The 26,083-nt window shown below is 36.5% G+C and overlaps 1 protein-coding gene across 2 annotated transcripts in view; it reads right to left on the bottom strand.

The window, feature by feature from the left end:
* Positions 1–26,083, bottom strand: part of LOC150104576 (F-box only protein 7-like) — a 429,110-nt gene that overhangs the window by 378,022 nt on the left and 25,005 nt on the right. For both annotated transcript variants that reach the window (XM_090395788.1, XM_090395787.1), the window contains exon 3: positions 17,741–17,936. In XM_090395788.1, coding sequence (XP_090251914.1) covers positions 17,741–17,936 — 196 coding nt within the window. The remainder of the gene's footprint in view (positions 1–17,740; positions 17,937–26,083) is intronic.

Genomic DNA, 26,083 nt, shown 5'->3' with positions numbered 1-26,083 from the left:
CCAGCTATCAGATCCATAAGTTAAAACTGATTTGAACATCTTGTATATACAGCTAATTTCGTGTTCAGACTAATTTCTCTCTTATTCCATATGAATTTGTTCAACTGACTTCCCACCATAGCTTTGCTCATTCTGTTGTCTATTTCTATATTTAATTTACCATCTTCAGTAAAAATCGTGCCTAAGTAGCTGAAATGTTTTACTTGTTCCACAGATTCCCCGTTCACAACACAGTTGGCATTTTCAACAATTCTACCTATTTTCATTGTATTTGTCTTTTTAATTCTGACCTTCATACCATATCTATTACAACAGTTATTCAATTTTGTCAGAGAATCTTGCAAACCTTGTAGCGGATTTATTTAGAAGTATAACATCGTCTGCATAAAGCAAAGAGCTGACATTAACATCTCCAATTCTGATATCATGTTTAATACCACTTTCTTCATAATGTGATCCATATAGATAATGAATAACAGAGAGACATCCTTGTCTCACACCAGATTTAACATTAAACCATCTTCTTGTACTTACTTCAATTCTAACTGCTGAAATACAACTCAAATAAAGACTAAGTATTGCTTGATATAATGCCGCATTGACACTATATAACTGTAGCGTAATGAATAACTTCTCTCTTGGCACCTTGTCATATGCCTTTTCCAGATCGACAAAACAAACTTAAATACAGATCTTTGTTATATTCCTATGCTTTCTCGACTATCTGTCATAAAGTGAAGATCGGATCCTGACAGCCTCTATTTGGCCTGAATCCAGCTTGTTCTTCACCAAGCTTCTCTTCCACAATTCTTCTCAACCGTTTTTCAAGTATACTTGCATAGATCTTGCCAGGAACACTCAGTAGGGAAATACCTCTGTAATTCTCCAATTCAGTGATATTTCCCTTTTTATATATAGGTACTATTAGAGCTCTACTCCAATCATCAGGAATTCATCCCTCTGTCGAGGCTTTCTGAACTATGCAGTGTAGCCACTGTAAGACTTTTTATGCCACCATACTTCAGCATTTCTGGTCGATTATCATCTACTTCTGCTGCCTCTCCACATTTCGAGCCTTTGATGGCTTTTTCTACTTCCAGTATGGATATGTATTCCTGACTGTATGCATGTAGAGTGTTTTTTTACCGCTGTGCTATCACTGCTTGTTTCGTTTAGCAATTTTTAGAAGTAATTACTCCATACGTCAAGGATATCTTTTTCTCCCGTTTTCATGCCTTTTACAGCACTCTTTCCTTCATTTCTAAGCTTCTTCAACAACCTCCGGAATATCTTACCACCTTCTTAGTATTTATTTTCTATGTTCTTACCAAAGTCTTCCCATGACTTTTGTTTTAGCTAGTTTTACACACTGTTTAGCTTTCTTACATTTGTCTCTGTATTCTCTAACAGAAAAAGCTGACTTATTTCACAGGAACTTTTGATATGCTTCTTTTCCTTCACTGCCTCTCTAACTTCCTGTGGACATGTTGGACATGGAGTTCTAATTTTTCTATCTTTGCAGACAACTTCACCACATGCCTCTGTAGCTGAGTCAATCAGAGCTTTCTTCAAGGCTTGCCACTGAATCTCAAAGGTTTGATTCCTGTTCTCAAACTCTTTCATTTTTTCTTGAATAATCTTTGTGTATTTTAGTCTACAGTTCACATCTGAGTGCTGCTCAACTTTTATTCGCTTTAAAACTTTCTTACATGTTATTCTTTTCAATATGAAATTCAATTTTATCCTGCTCAAGACTAAATAGTGATCTTCCAATTTCAAATCCTCTGTACACTCTGGTGTCCTGCACCAGGGAGAAAACATCACTATCGACAATAACCTAGTCAATGAGACTTTTCTTATTCCTAGCCTCTTCTCTCCATGTAAATTTGTGCACATTTTTATGCTGGAACATGGTGTTAGTAATAACCAGTCCATCTCCTGAGCAGAAATCCAACAGATGTTTGCCATTATTATTAGCTTTGCTCTTTTTCTCCAAATTTTCCCAAAATATTTTTGTATGTCTCACAATACAAAAATATTTTGGGAAAATTTTTTTCCCAAAATATTTTTGTATTGTGAGACATACAAAATTTCTTACTCTGCTATTTAGATCCCCAATAAGGACCAACTTTTCCTTTTTCATTGTGTCAGTTGCTTCTTCTAAAGCCTCAAAAAATTCCTCCACTTCTACCTTAGTAGAACCTTCTGTGGGACAATAGGCACAAATAAGTCTCATTGTCCAGTTCCCCATCTCATATTTGCCCACATTACTCTACTTGAGACTGACTGCCATTCAAGAAGATTAGCCTCGTATTTTGTGTTGAATACTATGGCTACTCCTTCTTTTCCTTGATTGTCATTGCCTGAATATAACATTTTGTATTTATTGCTCAGAAAGATCTCACCAGTTTTGGTCTTTTTTGTTTCAGTCACCCCTATTATGTCGATCTGGTACTTATCTAATTCCTCAGCTAGCTCCATTTCTTTGCCATTCAGGCTTCTTACTTTGATAGTACCAGTAGCTGACTTTTCGCTGTTTGCCCTGGTTCCCTGGCAAAAACAACAGGGGCCTTGTTTAACCAGGCGACACCCTAGCCGGCATGAAATTTTGTCATGTTGTACCATCATTTTTTATTTTGGCTTAACCAATAAGAATACAATTTGGTCGGCTAAATCCCAAATTGCCAGCCCATCCTCGTTCGTTCAGTATCCAAGCAGATACCCAACAGGGTGTACCACGAGAAGGTGAGGATTGGACATTAGGTCAGAAGCCCTGGTAGGTTCTCCGCATTCCTTTAAAAGCTATGTGGAGGTCTCCTCTCAGTTATACAGCTTTGACCCTTAAGCACCCCTTATCTATTTCTATTTATGGAAAACCTCACATACATGGAGATATTTACAGTCACATCATCATCCAGCTCAACAGAATGGTATCCTAAAAGCACTAATTCATAGGTAGAACTATCTGTTCAAATGACAATGCTCTTACCACTGAACTCGCTCACTCACACTTTCTCAGCCTATGGCTATAATCCCCATAGGATAGAAAAAATACTAAACACTCCCCAGAAATCCTCTCCATTGTCAATCACACAAGACTACAGCAAAACTGCGACAATCTCATATGTTCAAGGCACATCTGAAAAGATATCTAGAGTGCTTAATAAATATCAGCTATGCACCATATTTAAACCATATGTCAAATTGGCAACTCTCATCCATTTATCTAAGGACAAACTCTCTTTGTTATCACATTCAGGAGTTTATGAAGTGTCCTGTTCTTGTGACCTTACTATGGACAGACAGGAAGAACTGATGACATCCACCTTGGTGAACATAAAAATTACATCCAGCACTATCATTATGGCAAGTTTGGTCTAACAGACCATACCTTTACACAGGAAGAAAATTCCTGTGCGAAGGTATGGTTTGACATTCCTTCGTTTTCTTCCATTGCTTCAAATGGAAGAAAACAAAGTGCTATACAGAAGTCATAAGTCAGAGAGACTGTTTTTAGAATCAATAGTAGCTTAAAAACATACTCCATACCCAACAGGGTGCACCACGAGAAGGTGAGGATTGGACATTAGGTCAGAAGCCCTGGTCTGTTCTCCGCATTCCTTTAAAAGCTATGTGGAGGTCTCCTCTCAGTTATATAGCTTTGACTCTTAAGCACCCCTCTCTTTGCATCTCGATATGATATAATTTGTACTGTTATAATCTCTTGTTATTTCTTTTTCATCCTTCTGCCTCTGGCATGCAAGGAAAGAAGTAGGCTGGATGATCACCCTCACAGTTCATACATTTATCTTTCTTCGCAGAGCACGATTTATTATCATGCTCTTTACTACCACATTAGCCACCGGTGATAAAACCATGACAGGTAGTTTGGGCATGCCCATATTTCTGACATTTAAAGCATCTTAGTGGATTACCCTTGAACAACATGGATTTGAACTGCACTGGTCCACTTATATGTAGATTTTTTTTCAATAAATATATTGGAAAAATTTTTGGAGATCTGCAACAATCTGAAAAAACTCGCAGATGAAGCGCAATATCGAAATATTAGAAATATCGACAAAATTAAGAAAAAATTAGGTATGTCTCATGAATGCATAAAATATATGAGATAGTAGTGTATTTTGTCATTTACTACCATAAAATATACACAAATCGATTATAAAAAGTTAGTACTTATTATTATTATTATTATTACTATTCTGGACAACTCCAAGGAGTTGACACTCTCATCGAGGGAAGGCCCTAACATCATGTCAAGAACAACTATTCGACATTCACACTGTATCTATCATACCTTGCCTTGAACTCATTCACGGTCATAGCACCCACCACAGACTCTGGCAGCTTATTCCGCTCATTCACCACTCTCCAAGTAAAAAACCAAGCTCTAACACCCTTGTTAACCACATTCTTGCCCAGCTTCCAAGCATGGCCCCTAGTCCTCCCACCACCAGTCATATTTTCAAAAATATCTTCTGGATCAATCTTATAAAAACCCTTCAGTAATTTGAAAGTCTCAATCATACACCACTTTTCCACCTATAGACCAATTTTTGCAACCCATAAATCTTCACCCTATTCTTATAAGGTTCATTCCACAGACCTACTATCATCTTGGTTACTCGTCTCTGGATCCTCTCCACTTCCTCCCCATCACGAAGAAACCCTGGTACCCATAACTAGGCACAGTAGTCCAGATGGGGTCTTATCAAGGCTCGATACAGAGGAAGAATAACTTGTTTGTCTCTGCATGTTAAAGTATTTTTCAGAAGCCAAGTGATTTGATGAGCTGATTTAGCCATTTTTGCAATGTGCCCCCCTAAACTTCAATTCCCTATCCACCAACACTCCCAAATCCCTGGCCTCATCAATCTCCTGGAGTATGGTTCCACCAATGTGATATACTGCTGCTATTCTTTTCACCCCAAAATGCATAACCTTACACTTTGCCACATTAAATTGACAGCCATTTTTCCTGGCCCAGTCCTCCAAACTATCCAAATCATCCTGTAAAATTTTGACATCCTGTGCTCTCACAATTGCTCTACCCAACTTTGCATCATCAGCAAACAAATGAACCATTCCTCTCAGATCCTTTCGTATATCGTTAACGAACAAATTGAACAGCAGTCCAAGAACAGAATACTGCGGCACACCACTAGTCACAGGTCATCTTTTGGACTCTACTCCTGAATAAACCACTCTCTGATATCTCTTCATCAACCACCCTCCTATCCATCTCCCTAAACCTATATCCATCCCCATATGCTGCAGTTTACTCATTAGAATTCCATGTGGTATCCTGTCAAAGGCCTTAGCAAGGTCCAGTAGAATCACTGTAAACCCATTACCCTTATTCTATTCAGTTCAGCCATCACTGTGTTATAAAACATGAGCAAGTTACTGAGTGAGGTATGATCTACCTTTCACAAAACCATGTTGTCCCCCATACAATATCCCATTTTCATCTATCCAATCCTATATTCTTTTCTTGACTAATTTCTCTAAGACCTTGACAACGATTCCTGAAATGCTAATTGGTCAGTAATTTACAACAGCAGTCTTGGAACCACCTTTATGGAGTGGAATTATTTTCCCCTCCTTCCACCCCCTCGGGACTAACCCAGAGCCGAGACTCAAATTAAACAAAATGGTCAAGGATACTGACAATTCTTTAGCTGCTTCTCGTACAACACAAGCTGGTATACCATCCAATCCCACAGATCTATTGACATTGAGGTTATGCAATAGACTACTCACCTCCACTTCATTCACAACAATTTCCGTATAAGCTACTGGTTCATTCGTTTCTGCAATGTCACCACCTGTATAACATATTCTTGCAAAGTGCTCACTCAGTAACTCAACTATATCCACTGATTCAGTTACCTCCCTACCATCGGCATTCTTTAAAATCATTCTGCCATATACATTTTTCCTATTACTTGCAACATATCGAAAAAACGGTTTAGGATTCCCTTTAGCCTGCATGGCCAATGTTCTTTCGTAATCCTTTTTTGCTTTTCTTACCACACTTGTTACCCTTCTGGCCTGCGCTTTATACCGTTCGTGTGCCTGCCGGTCACCTTTCTCCTTAAATTCCATCCATAGTTGTTTCTTTTTTTGCAGCTCAAGCTTAATGGTGTTATTCATCCATTTAACCCCTACTTGATTTATTATTCGGATATAGGTATACAGTCAGCCATTGCTTCATGCAAACATTTCTTAACTGCCTCCCATGCACTATCAACTTTTAGTTCTTGTAGTTGTACATGCCATGGCACTGAACCAATCAAACTCCTAAGCTTGTCATACTTTCCAGCCCGATAATTCCACATGTACCCTGTCTTAATTGAAAATTCTACACCCTTAGCCACCTCCCAAGTCAAGACCCTATGATCACTCTCACCAATTGGTGGCAATGTGGTCATATTTGTTACAGCCAAATCCTAAGATGTAATTACTAGGTCAAGCACTCTCTGACCCCTAGTATTTTCCATTACATGCTGTCGCAGATAGTTATCCCTTAATAACCGCATAAAATCCAATTCCTTCCTCCCGTGTGTCCTCTCCTCACTCCAATAAATGAGACCATAGTTGAAATCTCCAATAATAATTACCCTCCTTCCACTCATTTCTTCTATTTGCTTGTGCATACTGTCTCCACCATCTTTTCCATCACCTGGTCTATAGCAGCACCCAATTGTATATTTTATTCTACTAGCCACAATCTCACACCAAATGGCCTCAAATGTGCTCTTTTCTCTATCCTGTAATTCAATTTCTATTCTCCTTGGCTGCAGCTCATCAGCTATCATCAACAATACTCCTCCCCCCCCCCATTTAATTCTCCCTGTCATTCCTGACCACACTATACCCATCACATTCAATCCCATTAGCTATATCATCTACGGTTAGCCATGATTCACTAATGCCAATAATCTGTGATCTGGAAGTTCTTGTTCCTAATGAGGAACAAGAACTTCCAGTATTAGTGTACATGAATTTAAAACCCCCATAAGCCCCATCCCTACCTTGATGCCTTATATTAACTATCCCATTCTGATTTGTTGTCCTTATTCGCTCGGGCATATTATACTTATTCTTACATTCAACTACCTCCCTAAAGTCTGTATATCTTCTACCCCCCCCCACTTAATAAATCTAGTTTCCCTGATTTTGGACATCCACTACATTCAGCAACACTTTTCCAAGTCTCCTTACACCGCATCCATTCAAATGCAAGCCATCCATCTTATATAGATCCTTTCGCCCATCGAACTCACTCCACACGTCCACAAATTCCACACCACTCGTCATACATAACCCACGCATAAAGTCATTTGCAATTATGGCCCTCTTTTTAAACACTTCACTGTCATACCTCGGCAAAAGACTAATCATCCTAACTCTCTCACCCTTTTCTTTTTGCTACCTAAAACAATTCATTCAGGTCCTCTATCATTTCTATTTTATCTCCTTTCAAATCATTCATACCTGCCACAAGAATCATTTCTTTCATCCTTTCCTTTTGCTCTCTAATAGACTCAGTTACATCCTTTATGGTCGCAACAGGTTGGTACGATTTTGTCAAATCCTCTACTAACACACCTGGTACTAACGAGTCTCCATACAGCACTCTCTCCTTCATTTTGGAAATGTTCACACTCATATGCTTATTTTTTCTAACATACTTTTTATTATTGGCTGGTATACGCTCAGTCGACTTTTGTTCATACGTTCTAGCTGCCGCTTTGCAGCAGCTGGAGCGTAAAACCATTAATTTGCTCTGAATTAATACCATCATTCACACTTTCTACATTCATGCCCTCACAATTCTCTGGTACAACCTCGCCATTTCTTGTCATATCACCATTTTCTTCATTCTGAAGTTTGACAAAAATATCACACTCACTACCTGAAATACACTTTAATTCCTCAGTCTCCTTACATTTTCTACACACATTCACTCCTTTATTATTATTTAACCATACTCCAACCGCACTCCGCAAAGCATACATTTTGCAGATAGTACACTGAATCATCTCCTTTATATTACCATTATTGAATAAAGATGGAGAACCATCATTACTTGCTGCCATTTTCCTTCATACCGGAGCCATACTCACTTCTAACGTATTTTATCAAATTATAAAATGTAACACCAAAAACACACAAAGAGACACAATAAGATATGGAAGGCAAACAAAACTATGTAATATTCAAATAAATTTATCAATGATAACCTGAAATACACTTTAATTCTTCATTCTCCTTACATTTTCTACACACATTCACTCCTTTATTATCATCTACCCATACTCCGACCGCACTCCACAAAGTGTACATTTCGCAGATAGTACACTGAATCATCTCCTTTATATTACCGTTATTAAATAAAGATGGCGAACCATCATTACTGGCCGCCATTTTCCTTCGTACGGGAGCCATACTCACTTCTAACGTATTTTATCAAATTATAAAATGAAACACCAAAAACACACAAACAGACACACTAAGATACGCAAGGCAAACAAAACTATGTAATATTCAAGTAAATTTATCAATGATAACCTGAAATACACTTTAATTCCTCATTCTCGTTACATTTTTAAATTATTAATTAATTAGTTAAATTTAATTAATTAGCATCAAAATAAAAATTTTATAATGATTCATTCATTAGTGTATAGGCTAGGCTACCATAAAACAATCATACTGCTGCTTCTTTGTTATCAATGCATGAATCGTTATACCTTTAATATATATGAGTTTCTTTTTCACATTATCATTTCATTTTTGACATCTAGGGATTAGTAATATGTATTGCATGTACAGTGTTTTGTATCATATATAAGACAATACTGATATATGTTCTGACAGACAGATGATTCATCTTTCACTGATTTTCGATGAGATGGGAGTTGGCACCCCTAACCCCTGTGCTGTTCAAGAGTCAACCGTACAACCTAAAAGGACAATCAAGATAGCCTGCTTTTATATACCAAAAGTAAGGATCATGTTTCTGGTCAGAGCCATGTGACCATCTCTGTGTGTCAGGATGCACCTCATACTAATCACTCCCTGATCTTTACTCTCTGAATATCTTTCTTCATCTGGAACATCAAGAAGATCCCATTCCGATATCATTCCTTCAGGTGTTATCATAATTGTAATTTACCCATTAATGTTGCACCACATAATTTTCCTGAGTGTTGCTGACATAATGCATCTACAAGGATATCACCAGATCATAATTTTTTAAACTGTTCTGGGAGATCCTAAGTCTTTCCAAACATTTTGAATTCAAAAAGTTTGGAAATTGGTAAATTTCTACTGTTGTCAAATGTCTTCTGTTTTTTTACTTCTATAATTAAGTGATGATGTATCTACAATATCATTCATAATTCCTTCATTTTTTTGTGGTCAAATAGAGTATACTTTGTGGTTTTTCTCATAAGCTTCATTTCAGCTGTTATTAATCTTTGTCTTTTTGTTTTATTGTCCAGATTTCACTTCCATATAATACGAATGGTAGGGCTAATGTATAGTATACTTTTAGTCTAGTTTGTTTTTGAACTAGGTTAGGTTTACATATAGAGTTAATTACACCTGCTATTTTTAAATATTTTGCAATATTTAGGTTTATATCTTTTTCATTTTCATATGTAAGCTACATCCTAGGTAGTTAAATGAATTCATCTGTTCTAAAATCTTGTTATCTATTACTATATTAGTTCTTACTGGATCTTGTCCCTTAAAGGCCATCGTTTTTGATTTTTCTGTTGATTAAACCAGCCTGGTTGGCCGAGTGGTTATCGTATCTGCTCTCCATCCAAAAGGCTGTGGGTTCGAATCTCACCATGGGCATGGATGTTTATGATTGTCTGTGGAAATACTAGTGGTGGTGGTGGTGGTGGTAAGCGGTAGATGGCATTGGTGTAGTTGCAGTTAGTTGTAGTTGGTGGAGAGTTGTAGACTAAGTGCCCTCTTTCAATGAGTCTTTGGACTCTCTGGAGGTGATACATAATAATAATAATATCATTCCGTAATCTTTGGCTATCTCATTTAAATTTAAAATATCTTTCTGTAAGTTATCTTTAGAATTTGTAATTATTAATTGGTCATCAGCAAAAAGGAGAGTGTTTACGTTCACAGTAGGAGAAAGCTTAATATCTTGATGGAAATTTTTATTCCATTCTTTATTATTTCATTTAGATAAATATTAAAAAGAGTTGCTGAAAGGGGACATCTTTCAGTCAGACTCCTTGGTTTATCTCTCTTGTACATGATAGTTCATAATTTAATCTTATTTGTATTTGATTATTTTCATATATTCTTGTGATAGCTTTTAGAATATTATTTGGTATTTGTCTTTCTTTTAAAATGTTAAATAAAATGCAATAAAATGCTTCAATAAATGTAATATGTGTTTCTAAATTGTATTCTCTTCTTTTCTCTATTATTAATTTTAGGCAAAAGGCCAGGTCTCTATACATGATTATCCTTTTCTAAATCCATTCTCTACTTCTAAAATAAAGTCATCATCATCAAATTCCTGCCATGTACTCTCAAGGGGTGTACAGGATATGATAGTACTACATGAAAAATTTACATCATTACTAACTTCTGATCTACAATTTTCCTCCAAATCAGTCTGTTACATGTCAAGACTCCAACATCATCAGATCTTATATTTCTTTCATCTAAGGCACTTTGTACAGTATCAATCCACCTATATCTTGGTCTTCCTCTGGGTCGTTTTCCTGCCAATCTGGCAGAGAATACTTGTTTTGCTAATCTTTCTTTGCCCATTCTATTTAAGTGACCATACCACCTGAGATTAGCTCTGCTAACGCATTCCTGGATGCTGACAATGTCAAGTTCTTTCCTAATATCCTCATTTTTAATATGATATTGTCATTGATGTCATCTGTTCATGCCTCTAATCTTTCTCAGGACTCTCATATCTCATATTTTCTCGCAGATATGAGAAAATAGTCTTCAGAATATTTTATTAGTTTGTTATTTAAAATTCTTCTATATATTTTGTAATAGGAACTTAGAATATTTATACCTCTATAATTTTTAGGGTCATCTCTATACCTTTTTTAAAGATAGGGATCTCAATTGCTTTTTTCCATTCTATTGGTGGGTAACTTGTTGAATAGATTTTATTTAAAAAGAATAGGAGTCTTTCTTTGAACCTTATTCCGGCATATTTATAATTCTGAACCTAACTTACCTTCTCCAGGTGATTTTGCATTTCTTGTTTCTTTCAAGCTGATTTCTAATTATTCTTTCATTATTTCCTTTTAATTTTTATTAAATGTTTGCCAGTTATCTTTTCTAAAATATTTATCTGTCCACGATTCTGTATAGAAATTTAGAAATTCTTCATATTTCAATTCGGTGTTTAATTTTATGTTTTCTTTAGTATCTGTACTTAAATGTTTCAAAATCTTATATACAGGGTGTTCGGGATAAATTTGACATATTTATAATTAATTATATTTTTCCGTAAGTTACATGTATTAACACACACTTCTCTTCATTTAAAAGTTTGGACCCTTCTTCATTCATATACAAGATGTCAGAAAGGATGGATAGCTGGAACCCACCTGAATCATGGAAGAGAATAACTTGTATCATGATGATTCGTGCCCGCCATCAAAATAAGGATATTACGACTGCTGCCCAATGCTCCATGAATACAGTAAAAACAATCAGGCATGAACTAGAGACTTGCAATGGTGACTACGAGGATGTAGCAAGAAGAAAGATCCCTAGCAGACGATCTGATTGCGTTCGTACAGCAGAATTCCTCGCAAATCTGCAGGAACAGGTGTTGAAGAACCCTGGCATTGGAATTCGGGCTTTGTTCGTGGAGTTGCTAACTGTAGTCAAGCCCTGGATAACAAGGATAGCCAATGGTAGGCCGTATGTATGGCAGCAGGATTCGGCCCCTTGCCACACCTCTGGGAAAAGTCAAAAATGGTTGTCTGAAAATTTCTACGACTTCACCAGTCCAAATGTTTGGCCTCCAAACTCCCCAGACCTTAACCCCATGGATTATTTTGTATGGGGCGCAGTTGAAAAAGACACCAATCGCACTTCCAGTAATACAAAAGCCCAGTTAATGGATAAAATTAAAACAGTTTTTGCGGCCCTTCCCAGGGAGACTGTAGCATCAGCTTGTTCGAGGTTCCGAAGCAGAATTGAAGCTGTGATCGATGCTAATGGTGGTTATTTTGAGTAAATCTTGTTGATAGTATTGTAATTAACTCTGCCTGTAATGTTTTTTTGTCAATTCATTAAATTTAATAGATACAAAGAAGATTTTCTTTTTCCTTACGAAACTGTCAAATTTATCCCGAACACCCTGTACATTGGGTCTCATTTCATATGAATCATGTTCTAAATTAGAAACAAATTTATTCCATGATCCTCTTTTTCTGACTTCTCTTTTAGCTATGGCTCTTATTCTTTTATATTCTATTCGTCTTCTAATCTTTTACTGCTTACCATTTATGATATGCTTCTTTTTTTTTTCCATTTTATTTCTTTGATTTTATCATCCCATATGTTCAATTTTTTTCTTTTCAATGAATTTTTTGGCCTTTCCTAAGCTTTCATTTGCTGCTGTATTTAGTATCGTTTTTATATTAAGCCAGTCTATTTCTATTTCTTCATTTTGTTTTATTTCATCTAAATAATAAAGAATTAACAATTTAAAAAAATGGTTAATTCTTTCTTCATATAGCAACTGTATATTTGTCTCATTTAATAGTCTAGTTTTACAAATAAATGTTTTAAATTTTCTTTCCCTTCTTGTTATTTGTAGTCATTTAGGTGGTATTCTTAATTTTATTTTAACAAGGAAGTGGTCACTACTTCTTTCATATCCTCTGTGAACTCTAGCATCTAAAGAGAACTTTGATGTCTTTACATTTAAGATAAAGTAATCTAATATTGATTTCCATCCTCTTGCTACCTAAGTATATTTAAGTATGTCTTTATGATCATAGAAAGAATTCATTATTTTAAGGTTATTATAAACTAGAAAGTCAATCAATTTTTTACCTGCTAATATTGCATAATCATTTTTTTCTTTTAAGGGTCAAAGCTGTATAACTGAGAGGAGACCTCCACATAGCCTTTAAAGGAATGCGGAGAACCGACCAGGGCTTCTGACCTAATGTCCAATCCTCACCTTCTCGTGGTGCACCCTGTTGGGTATCTACTTTGATACTGAACGAACGAGGATGGGCTGGCAATTTGGGATTTAGCCGACCAAATTGTATTCTTATTGGTTAAACCAAAATAAAAAATGATGGTACAACATGACAAAATTTCATGCCGGCTGGGGCGTCGCCCGGTTAAACAAGGCCCCCGTTGTTTTCGCCAGGGAACCAGGGCGAACAGCGAAAAGTCAGCTACTGGAACAAATCTGAAAACAAACCCCAACTCAACATCACCAGAGTTAAAGATCGGTACTATCAACGTAAGAAGCCTGAATGGCAAAGAAATGGAGCTAGCTGAGGAATTAGATAAGTACCAGATCGACATAATAGGGGACTGAAACAAAAAAGACCAAAACTGGTGAGATCTTTCTGAGCAATAAATACAAAATGTTATATTCAGGCAATAACAATCAAGGAAAAGAAGGAGTAGCCATAGTATTCAACACAAAATACGAGGCTAATCTTCTTGAATGGCAGTCAGTCTCAAGTAGAGTAATGTGGGCAAATATGAGAATAGGGAACTGGACAATGAGACTTATTTGTGCCTATGGTCCCACAGAAGGTTCTACTAAGGTAGAAGTGGAGGAATTTTTTGAGGCTTTAGAAAAAGCAACTGACACAATGAAAAAGGAAAAGTTGGTCCTTGTTGGGGATCTAAATAGTAGAGTAGGAAATGATTGTGAGACATACAAAAATATTCTGGGAAAATTTGGAGAAAAGAGCAAAGCTAATAATAATGGCAAATATCTGTTGGATTTCTGCTCAGGACATGGACTGACTATGTTATTGTTGATAGTGATGTTTTCTCCCTGGTGCAGGACACCAGAGTGTACAGAGGATTTGAAATTGGAAGTGATCACTATTTAGTCTTGAGCAGGATAAAATTGAATTTCATATTGAAAAGAATAACATGTAAGAAAGTTTTAAAGCGAATAAAAGTTGAGCAGCTCTCAGATGTAAACTGTAGACTAAAATACAGAAATATTATTGAAAAGAAAATGAAAGAGTTTGAGAACAGGAATCAGACCTTGGAGATTCAGTGGCAAACTCTGAAGGAAACATTGATTGATTCTGCCAGAGAGGCATGTGGTGAGGTTGTGTGCAAAGATAAAAAAATCAGAACTCCCTGGTGGACACAGGAAGTTAAAGAGGCAGTGAAGGAAAAGAAGAAAGCATATCAAAAGTTCCTGGCAAATAAGTCAGCTTTTACTCTTACAGAATACAGAGACAAATGTAAGAAAGCTAAACAGTGTGTAAAACTAGCTAAACAAAAGTCATGGGAGGACTTTGGCAAGAATATAGAAAATAAATATCAAGAAGGTGGCAAAATATTCTGGAGGTTGTTGAAGAAGCTTAGGAATGGAGGAAAGAGTGCTGTAAAAGGAATTAGAGATGATAAAGGTGAAATGAAAACAGGAGAAAAAGATATCCTTGAAGTATGGAGTAATTACTTTGAAAAACTGCTAAATGAAACAAGCAGTGATGACAGCACAGTGATAAAAAACACTGACCAGGCATGCAGTCAGGAATACATATCCATACTTGAAGTAGAAAAAGCCATCAAAGGCTTGAAATGTGGAAAGGCAGCAGGAGTAGATGATATTCGACCAGAAATGCTGAAGTATGGTGGTATAAGAGTCTTACAGTGGCTGCACTGCATAGTTCAGAAAGCCTGGACAGAGGGACGAATTCCCGATGATTGGAGTAGAGCTCTCATAGTACCCATATATAAAAAGGGAAATAAAACTGAATGTGAGAATTACAGAGGTATTTCCCTACTGAGTGTTCCTGGCAAGATCTATGCAAGTATACTTGAGAAACGGTTGAGAAGAATTGTGGAAGAAAAGCTTGGTGAAGAACAAGCTGGATTCAGGCCAAATAGAGGCTGTCAGGATCAGATCTTCACTTTACGACAAATAGTCGAGAAAGCATGGGAATATAACAAAGATCTGTATTTAAGTTTTGTCGATTTGGAAAAGGCATATGACAAGGTGCCAAGAGAGAAGCTATTCAATAAGCTGCAGTTATATGGTGTCAATGGGGCATTATATCAAGCAATACTTAGTCTTTATTTGAGTTGTGAGTCAGCAGTTAGAATTGAAGGAAGTACAGGAAGATGGTTTAATGTTAAATCTGGTGTGAGACAAGGATGTACATTATCCCCTCTGTTATTCATTATCTATATGGATCACATTATGAAGGAATGTGGTATTAAACCTGATATCAAAATTGGAGATGTTAATGTCAGCTCTTTGCTTTATGCGGATGATGTTATACTTCTAAATAAATCCGCTACAAGTCTGCAAGATTCTTTGACTAAATTGAATAGCTGTTGTAATAGATATGGTATGAAGGTCAGCAATAAAAAGACAAAGACAATGAAAATAGGCAGAATCATTGAAAATGTCAACTGTGTTGTGAATGGAGAACCTGTGGAACAAGTAAAACATTTCAGCTACTTAGGCACAATTTTTTCTGAAGATGGTAAACTAAATATAGAAATAGACAACAGAATCAGCAAAGCTGGTATCGTGGGAAGTCAATTGAATAAATTCATATGGAATAAGAAAGAAATTAGTCGGAACACTAAATTAGCTGTATACAAGACTGTGTTCAAACCAATTTTAACTTATGGATCTGAGAGCTGGGTCAGAAGTAAAACACTTGACCAAAGACTAGAGACCGCAGATATGAGAGTCCTGAGAAAGATTAGAGGCGTGAACAGATGGCATCAATGGCAATATCATATTTAAAATGAGGATATTAGGAAAGAACTTGACATTGTCAGCATCCAGGAATGCGTTAGCAGAGCTAATCTCAGATGGTATGGTCACTTAAATAGAATGGGAGAGGAAAGATTAGCAAAACAAGTGTTCTCTGCCAGGTTGGCAGGAAAACGACCCAGAGGAAGACCAAGATATAGGTGGATTGATACGGTACAAAGTGCCTTAGACGATAGAAATATAAGATCTGATAATGTTGGAGTCTTGACAAGTAACAGACTGATATGGAGGAAAATTGTAGATAGGAAGTTAGTAATGATGTAATTTTTTCATGTAGTACTGTCATATCCTGTACACCCCTTGAGGGTACATGGCAGGAATTTGATGATGATGATGATGATGATATATATATTTTGTAACTGATTATAAAATTCAGTATTATCATCTTCTCTTCCTTCTTCTGGGGCATATAAACCAATTATTGTTAAATAACCTCTATCTATTTTTATTCTAGCTTCTATTATTCGTTCTTTCCATAATTTATATTAGTTTAACTGTTTTGAAAGTGAATTATGAATCCAAATCATAAGACCTGCTGTGCTCTTTGGTCTCTGTCAACTCCACAATATACATACTACATTAAAATTTTCAGTTCTCATAGTTCCTTTTAATTTCTTTTTTTTTTCAGTGATTACTACTATTTGAAAATTTCTTTCATTTAAAAATTGGTCTAATTCTATTTCTTTATATGCTATTCCTCTTACATTCCAGTTTGCTATATGTATTATATTTTGTCATTCCCATTTTTGTTTTACCTTTTCCATTCCAGGGTCGTTTTCCATAGATTCATTTCGATTACCTTTCTCTGATGGCTTAAACTAAGAATCAGTAATAGAAAAAAATTTAAAAAATATAAACATAAATGGATGGAACACATTGAAAGAATGAAAACAGAAAGATTGCCAAAACAAGCCTTAAATTACAAACCCATTATGAAAAAGAAAACCAGGACGTCCTCTTAAGAGATTCAATGATAAATTCTAAGACCAGAACAGGCCACTATAGGCTTAAATCCTTGACAAGCATGATGATGATCTACAATATCTGTACTTAGCTGAGATCGTGTAAGGACCGCTGAAAAATCTGAGGATAAAGAATTCATGTTCAAAGGGTTTTCTGTCAGTGCCAAAGCTCCACACAGACCACAGAACTTCATGTGAACACCCACTCACCAGCAAGCAATGACTGCACTCGGAAGACAAACAGTAGGGCTACACCAGATGCTTTACTAGCACCACAGCAAGCCTTGGGCCCAACCCCAGACCATGGGGTGGGAGACTTACATGTCACTGACCCTTGCAGGCAAACCCACTAGCCGACTGATCCTGACAGGAGCAAACATGGCAGCAAAGCATTGGATCCCTGATGACAGTGTGGAAGGCAGGATAGTATAAAAAAAGACTCAGGAGAAGTAGAACAAAGAATACAGGAAGAAAAGCAAAGAGGAAGAATGAAAAGGCTAGTACAATTATAGGGAGGTTCTCACCCTCACAGACAGGTGCCCAAGGAGGGAATGTGTAAAGCACTGTGCTATTAAAATTATCTATATAAGATTTATAAAATCATGCTTTGTATGCTTAAATACATGCATACAGCACACACATGACATAAATTATGAAATACATGCATACAGCACACACGACATAAATTATGAAATACATGCATTACAGATATTAATTCAAAACTTACATGTGGTAAAAATCCTAACTCAAGCATAAGAACATGTATAACAAGAGTCAGTGCATCAAAACAATCCTGCACACCAGCATCATAATATAACCAGTGAAGAGTGTCTGGTAGTTGTATAGTAGCATCTGTAACTTCACGGCACAGTAAAGCAATCTTTACAGTTTCATTTTTGGATAAGTGACATTCAGCAACAACACTAAAATAGTAAATTAAAATAAGTTTTACACCATTAATATGAAAATAATTTCATGCAAAAAATTTTTGTCAAGCGTTTTTAGAAAAGATTCATTACTCCCCCCCCCACCTTGCAATCTCAAACAAAAGGGGGCTGTTCATATAATGCATTTGCATCATGAACGAATGCATAAGAGAGGAACAACAAGAAACATTCTTCATTTTTCTTATTTAAATTCCATACCAGCCATGACACAGCCATCAACAAAAAAATATTAACAAAGTATACAATACAGGTGAAATAAATGGAGAAGCATAAGTCGTGAATTATCTCTATTATTATTATTATTATTATTATTATTAATAACATCTGACATCCATGGAGTCAGAGACTCAATGTGAGAGGTACACACTATCATACACAAAGCTCATCCAACTGTCCTTAAACTGATTTAATGTGTCTACATTCACAACAAACTCGGGCAATGCATTCCACTCGCCAACCACTCTCCATTGAAAGAACCTGCTTCTCACTCCTTTGCTCACACCTTCCTTTACAGTTTCCAGGGATGGCCTCTTGTTCTACCCCCCCCCCTCTCTCTCTCTCTCTCTCCATTCTATGAAAATTCTCTTCCATGCCAACCTAATAACAACCTCTGACTAACTTATATGTCTCAATCATATACCTTTCCCCCTTCCTTCTCCTATTATTAATGAGGATTTGCAATTTACATTCTCTTAGAGTCCTCATTCTCCACATTCAAAAGACCACTGACAACCATTGTGAATCTTCTCTGGAACCTTTCTAGCATCCTTGTCACCACAAAAACCTGGTGACTAAATTTATGCACAATAATCCATGAAAGGCCTGATCAAGGCCTTATACAATGGCAACATATAACCTCTCTATTTCTGCACGTTAGGGTCCTCCACATCATTGCCATTATCCAATGTGACATCTTCACAACCTGTGCAATGTGCCCCTGAATTTTGGGTCCTTGTCCACCACCACTCCCAGATCTCTAATCTCCCCTACCTCCTTTAAAGTTTCCCCACCAAGTGTATACTTTGCATCCAATCGTTGCTTACCAAATTTCAAAACCTTACATTTTGCAACACTGAATTGACAGTTGCACTTACCTTGAATAGATTCCAATTATGCAATCTATTCAAGTCCTCCTGTAAAGCCTTAACATCTGCTTGACTCTCCACTCACCCCATTTGTGCATCATCTGCAAACAGATGCAGGGTGCTTAAGGGTCAAAGCTGTATAACTGAGAGGAGACCTCCACATAGCCTTTAAAGGAATGCAGAGAACCTACCAGGGCTTCTGACCTAATGTCCAATCCTCACCCACTCGTGGTGCACCCTGTTGGGTATCTACTTTGATACTAAACGAACAAGGATGGGCTGGCAATTTGGGATTTAGCCGACCAAATTGTATTCTTATTGGTTAAACCAAAATAAAAAATGATTGTACAACATGACAAAATTTCATGCTGGCTGGGGCATCATCCAGTTAAACAAGGCCCCCATTGTTTTTGCCAGGTAACCAAGGCGAACAGCGAAAAGTCAGCTACTAGAACAAATCTGAAAACAAACTCCAACTCAACATCACCAGAGTTAAAGATCGGTACTATAACATAAGAAGCCTGAATGGCAAAGAAATGGAGCTAGCTGAGAAATTAGATAAGTACCAGATCAACATAATAGGGGTGACTGAAACAAAAAAGACAAAAACTGGTGATATCTTTCTGAGCAAGAAATACAAAATGTTATATTCAGTTATGGACAATCAAGGAAAAGAAGGAGTAGTATAGTATTCAATACAAAATAAGACTAATCTTCTTGAATGGCAGTCAGTCTCAAGTAGAGTAATGTGGGCATATGAGAATGGGAACTGGACAATGAGACTTATTTGTGCCTATGGTCCCACAGAAGGTTCTAATAAGGTAGAAGTGGAGAAATTTTTGGAGGCTTTAGAGAAAACAATTGACACAAATTAAAAAGGAAAAGTTGGTCCTTGTTGGGGATCTAAATAGCAGAGTAGGAAATGATTGTGAGACATACAAAAATATTTTGGGAAAATTTGGAGAAAAGAGCAAAACTAATAACAATGGCAAATATCTGCTGGATTTCTGCTCAGGACATGGACTGGTTATTACTAACACCACGTTCCAACATAAAAATGTGCACGAATTCACATGGAGGGAAGAGCCAAGGAATAAGAAAAGTCTCATTGACTATGTTATTGTTGATAGGGATGTTTTCTCCCTGGTGCAGGACCCCAGAGTGTACAGAGGATTTGAAATTGGAAGTGATCACTATTTAGTCTTGAGCAGGATAAAATTGAATTTCATATTGAAAAGAATAACATGTAAGAAAGTTTTAAAGCGAATAAAAGTTGAGCAGCAATCAGATGTGAACTGTAGACTAAAATACAGAAAGATTATTCAAGAAAAAATGAAAGAGTTTGAGAACAGAAATCAAACCTTGGAGATTCAGTGGCAAGCCTTGAAGAAAGCTCTGATTGACTCAGCTAGAGAGAGATGTGGTGAAGTTGTCTGGAAGGATAGAAAAATTAGAACTCCATGTCCACCATGTACACAGGAAGTTAAAGAGGCAGTGAAGGAAAAGAAGAAAGCATATCAAAAGTTCCTGGCAAATAAGTCAGCTTGTGCTCTTAGAGAACATATAGACAAATGTAAGAAAGCTAAACACTGTGTAAAACTAGCTAAACAAAAGTCATGGGAAGACTTTGGTAAGAACATAGAAAATAAATATCAAGAAGGTGGCAAGATATTCTGGAGGTTGATGAAGAAGCTCAGAAACGGAGGAAAGAGTGCAGTAAAAGTAATTAGAGATGATAAAGGTGACATGAAAACTGGAGAAAGATATCCTTGAAGTATGGAGTAAAAACTTCGAAAAATTGCTAAATAAAACAAGCAGAGATAGCACAGTGGTAAAAACACTCAACAGGGATGCAGTCAGGAATACGTATGGATACTTGAAATAGAAAAAGCTATTAAAGGGCTAAAATGTGGAAAGCCAGCAGGAGTAGATGATATTCGACCAGAAATGCTCAAGTATGAAGGAATAAAATTCTTACAGTGGCTGTACTGCATAGTTCAGAAGGCCAGGACAGAGGGCCAAATTCCGGATTATTGGAGTAGTGCTTTCATAGTACCGATATATAAAAAGGGAAATAAAACTGAATGTGAGAATTACAGAGGTATTTCTCTACTGAGTGTTCCTGGTAAGATTTACACAAATATACTTGAGAAATGGTTGTGAAGGATTGCAGAAGAAAAGCTTGGTCAAGAACAAGCTGGATTCAGGCCAAACAGAGTCTGTCGGGATCAGAACCTCACTTCGCGACATATAGTTGAGAAATCATGGAAATATAACAAATATCTGTATTTATGTTTTGTAGATCTGGAAAAAGTATATGACAAAGTGCCAAGAGAGAAGCTGTTCAATATGCTATTATGTGGTCAATGGAGCATTATATCAAGCAATACTTAGTCTTCATTTGAGTTGTAAGCCAGCAATTAGAAGTGAAGAAAGTACAGAATGATGGTTTAATGTTAAATCTCCTGTCAGACAAGGATCTACATTATCTTCTCTCTTTTTAATTATCTATATGGATCACATTATGAAAGAAAGTGGTATTAAACCTCATATCAAATTTGGAGATGTTAATGTCAGCTCTTTGCTTTATGCGGATGATGTTATAATTCTAAATAAATCCGCTACAAGTCTTCAGGATTCATCATCAAATTCCCGATTTATACCCTCGGGGTGTGTACAGGACATGATAGTATACTACATGAAAAATTACATCATTACTAAATTCCTATCTAAAATTTTCCTCCAAACCAGTCTGTTACCTGTCAAGACTCCAACATTATCAGATCTTATATTTCTATCTTCTAAGGTACTTTTTACTGTACCAATCTGCCTAGATCTTGGTCTTCCACTTCGTCTTTTTCCTGCCAACCTGGCAGAGAACACTTGTTTTGCTCATTTTTCCTCTCCCATTCTGTTTAATTGACCATATCACCTGAGATTAGCTCTGCTAACACATTCCTGGATGCTGACAATGTAAAGTTCTTTACTAATATCCTCATTTTTAATATGATATTGCCATTGATGCCATCTGTTCATGCCCCTAATCTTCTCAGGATTCTCATATCTGCGATCTCTAATCTTTGGTCAAATGTTTTATTTCTGACCCAGCTCTCAGATCCATAAGTTAAAATTGGTATGAACACTGCCATGTATAACTAATTTAGTGTTTTGACTAATTGTTCTTTTATTCCATAAAAATTTATTCAGCTGACCTTATATCAAACCAGCTTTGTTGATTATGTTATGTATTTCCATATTTAATTTACCATCTCAACTAAAAGTCGTGACTAAGTAGCTGAAATGTTTTACTTGTTCATAGGTTCTCCATTCACAATTCAGTTGATATTTTCAATGCTTCTGCCTAATTTCCTAGTCTTTGTCTTTTTAATGCTGACCTTCATAACATATTTATTACAACAGTTATTCACTTTATAAGGGAATCTTGCAGACTTCTAGCGGATTTGTTTAGATTTATAAAATCATCCTCATAAAGCAAAGAGCTGAGATTAACATCTCCAATTTTCATATCAGGTTTAATACCACTTTCCTTCATAATGTGATCCATATAGATAATGAATAATGTACATCCTTGTCTGACAGCAGATTTAACATTAAACCATCTTTCTATACTTCCTTCAATTCTAACTGATGACTTACAACTCAAATAAAGACTAAGTACTGCTTGATATAATGCCCTATTGACAGCATATAATTATAGCATTTTGAATAGCTTCTCTCTTAGCACCTAGTCATATGCTGTTTTCAGATCTACAAAACTTAAGTACAGATCTTTGTTATATTCCCATGATTTCTCAACTATTTGTTGTAAAGTGAAGATCTGATCTTGACAGCCTCCATTTGGCCTGAATCCAGCTTGTTCTTCACCAAGCTTTTCTTCCACAATCCTTCACAACCGTTTCTCAAGTATACTTGCATAAATCTTACCAGGAACACGCAGTAGAAAAATACCTCTGTAATTCTCACATTGTTTTATTTCCCTTTTTATATATGGGTACTATAAGAGCTCTACTCAAATCATCTGGTATTCATCCCTCTCTCCAGGCCTTCTGAACTATGCAGTGCAGCCACTGTAAGACTTTTATAATGCCATATTTGAGCATTTTTGGTTGAATATCATCTACACCTGCTGCCTTTCCACATTTCAGGCTTTTGATGGCTTTTTCTACTTCAAGTATGGACATATATTCCTCACTGCATGCCTGGTCAGTGTTTTTTTACAATTGTGCTGTCATCACTGCTTGTTTTATTAGGAATTTTTCTAAGTAATTACTCCATCAAGGATATCTTTTGCTCCTGAGATTTTCTCCTTAATTTCTGAGCTTCTTCAACAACCTCTAGAATATTTTGCCACCTTCTCGATATTTATTTTGTATGTTCTTACCAAACCCCTCCCATGACTTTTGTTTAGCTAATTTTACAGTGTTTCGCTTTCTTACATTTGTCACTATATTCTCTAAGCTGACTTATTTGCCAGAAGCTTTTGATATGCTTTCTTCTTTTCTTTCACTGCCTCTTTAACTTCCTGTGTCCACCATGGAGTTCCGATTTTTTTATCCTTACAGATAACGTCACCACATGGCTCTCTCTCTGGTCGAATTAATCAGTTTTTTTTTTTTTTTTTTTTTTTTTTTTTTTCCCCAGCTCTTGCCACTGAATCTCCAGTTTGGTTCCTGTTCTCAAACTCTTTCATTTTTTTCTTCAATCATGTTTGTGTATTTTAATCTACAGTTCACATCTGAAAAATGCTCAACTTTTATTTGCTTTAAAACTTTCTTACATGTTCTTCTTTTCAATATGAAATTCAATTTTATCCATCTCAAGACTAAATAGTGATCACTTCCAATTTCAAATCCTCTGTAAAATATTTCTCCCTGGTGCAGGACACCAGGGAGAAAACACTATCAACAATAACATAGTCAATGAGACTTTTCTTATTCCTTGCCTCTTCTCTCCATGTGAATTTGTGCACATTTTTATGTTGGAACATGGTGTTAGTAATAACCAGTCTAGATCCTCAGCAGAAGTCCAAGAGGCATTTGCCATTATTATTAGCTTTGCTCTTTTCTCCAAATTTTTCCAATATATTTTTTTATGCCTGACAATCATTTCCTACTCTGCTATTTAGATTCCCAACAAGGACCAACTTTTCCTTGGAAATTTTAAAGAGATTATATTGGACACAAACATCGTCAGTATGTGTTAATGGAGAGGAAACAGGAGAATTCCCAGCGGAGAGAGAGAGAGAAGTTAGACAAGGATGCAAGTTATCATCATTATTTTGATGTTGAAAGTTTATTTTTCACTTGGTTAGAGTATAATAAATTTAATTTAATCCTTTATCCAAGTGTGAGCAAACAAAGTTTGCACCTGAAAGTATCTTCAGGACTGGGGTAAGGTGATACAACACCAGGGCAACTCGTTGCAAAGGTGTAGCAAGCTACCAACACTTTAAATCCAGAGTAATTTATTAAAAAAAAGGGTGGCACACCATTTGGCAACTCCTATAGGTAGAGATGACCTGCGAATACTTCTGCCTGGTATCTCAGCTTGGGCCTGGCTCCCACTGAAGAGACCTCAATAAAGGTCGAAACTAGTCTGGGTAGTGGACCTTCCCTTAATGCATAACATTAGACATATCCGCAAGGAGATGTGTTTTGCATTAAAGGAGATACTGAGACAGGAGTGTTGGTAGCTTGCTACACCTTTGCAAACGAGTTGCCCTGGTGTTGTATCACCTTACCCCAGTCCTGAAGATACTTTCAGGTGCAAACTTTGTTTGCTCACACTTGGATAAAGGATTAAACTAAATTTATTATATCATCATTATTGTTTAACCTTTATAGTGAATAAATGCTTAGAGAGGCACCTGAGGATGTAGAAGAAGGAATAAAAATAAATGGAAGAATCATTAATAACCTAAGATATGGGGATGATGTAGTGGTGAGGGCAGAAAGTGAAAATAGATTATAACAAATTCTTCCAAGAATTGAAAACTCCGGAAAAAGTATGGAATAAGGATTAACACAAAGAAGACCAACATAATGATAATGGGCATAAAAATAGGAGATAATGTAAAGATAAGATGTGGAGGAAAGATTTTAGAAATGAAGTGGAAAGATTTCAATATTTAGGTAGCTGGATCTCAGAGAAAGGAACTTCAGAGTTGGATATTAGAAACAGAATAGGCAAAGCTAAATCAGCATGTATGGAAATGAATTGAATTTTAATAAACAAGAATATTAAAATAGGAGTTAGAGTTGGAACAGTTAAAGCAACAGTTTGGAGTATTGCAAGTTATAGAAGTGAGTTATGGACACTCAGAAAAAGAGATATGGAAAGAATTAATGCATTGGAAATGTGGTGGTGTTATAGAAAGATGGAAAAGATTAGCTATACAGGGAGAATATCAAATCAAGAAGTTTTAAGAGGAGTTGGGATGGAAAGAACACTGCTCAAGAATATTATGCAAAGAAAGACCAGATTTGCAGGACATCTTCTGAGAGGTTCTTTGGGACACCTGACAAGAACTATATTACAAGGAAAAGGAGAGGGGAAGAGCAGATGTGGAAGACCAACTAGAGAGTGCTTCGATGACATCGTGGAATGGACTGGTTTAAGAATGATGGAGGCAACAGACCGAGAAAAACAGAGAAGAGCTGCTCATCTGCTGCAACCCTCTTGATAGAGGATGCTACCAGATGAAGATGATCTTAGTAGAACCTGTGGGACCATAGGCACAAATAATTCTCATTATCCAGTTCCCCATTCTCGCATTTGCCCACGTTACTCTACTTGAGAGTGCCTGCCATTCAAGATTAGCCTCGTATTTAGTGTTGAATACTATGGCTTCTCCTTTTCCTTGATTGTCTTTGCCTGAATATAATATTTTGTATTTATTGCTCAGAAAGATCTCACCAATTTTTGCCTCTTTTGTTTCAGTCACCACAATTATGTCGATCTAGTACATATCCAATTCCTCAACTAGCTCCATTTTCTTGCCATTGAACTCTGGTGATG

This window comes from Typopeltis vanoorti, chromosome 7, assembly GCF_054136105.1.
Source record: "Typopeltis vanoorti isolate ZY-2024b chromosome 7, IOZ_Tvanoo_1.0, whole genome shotgun sequence".
In the NCBI taxonomy this organism is placed as follows: Eukaryota; Metazoa; Arthropoda; class Arachnida; order Uropygi; family Thelyphonidae; genus Typopeltis; species Typopeltis vanoorti.
Note: the sequence above shows the minus strand (reverse complement) of the source record. Positions and strands in the feature narration are given on the sequence as shown.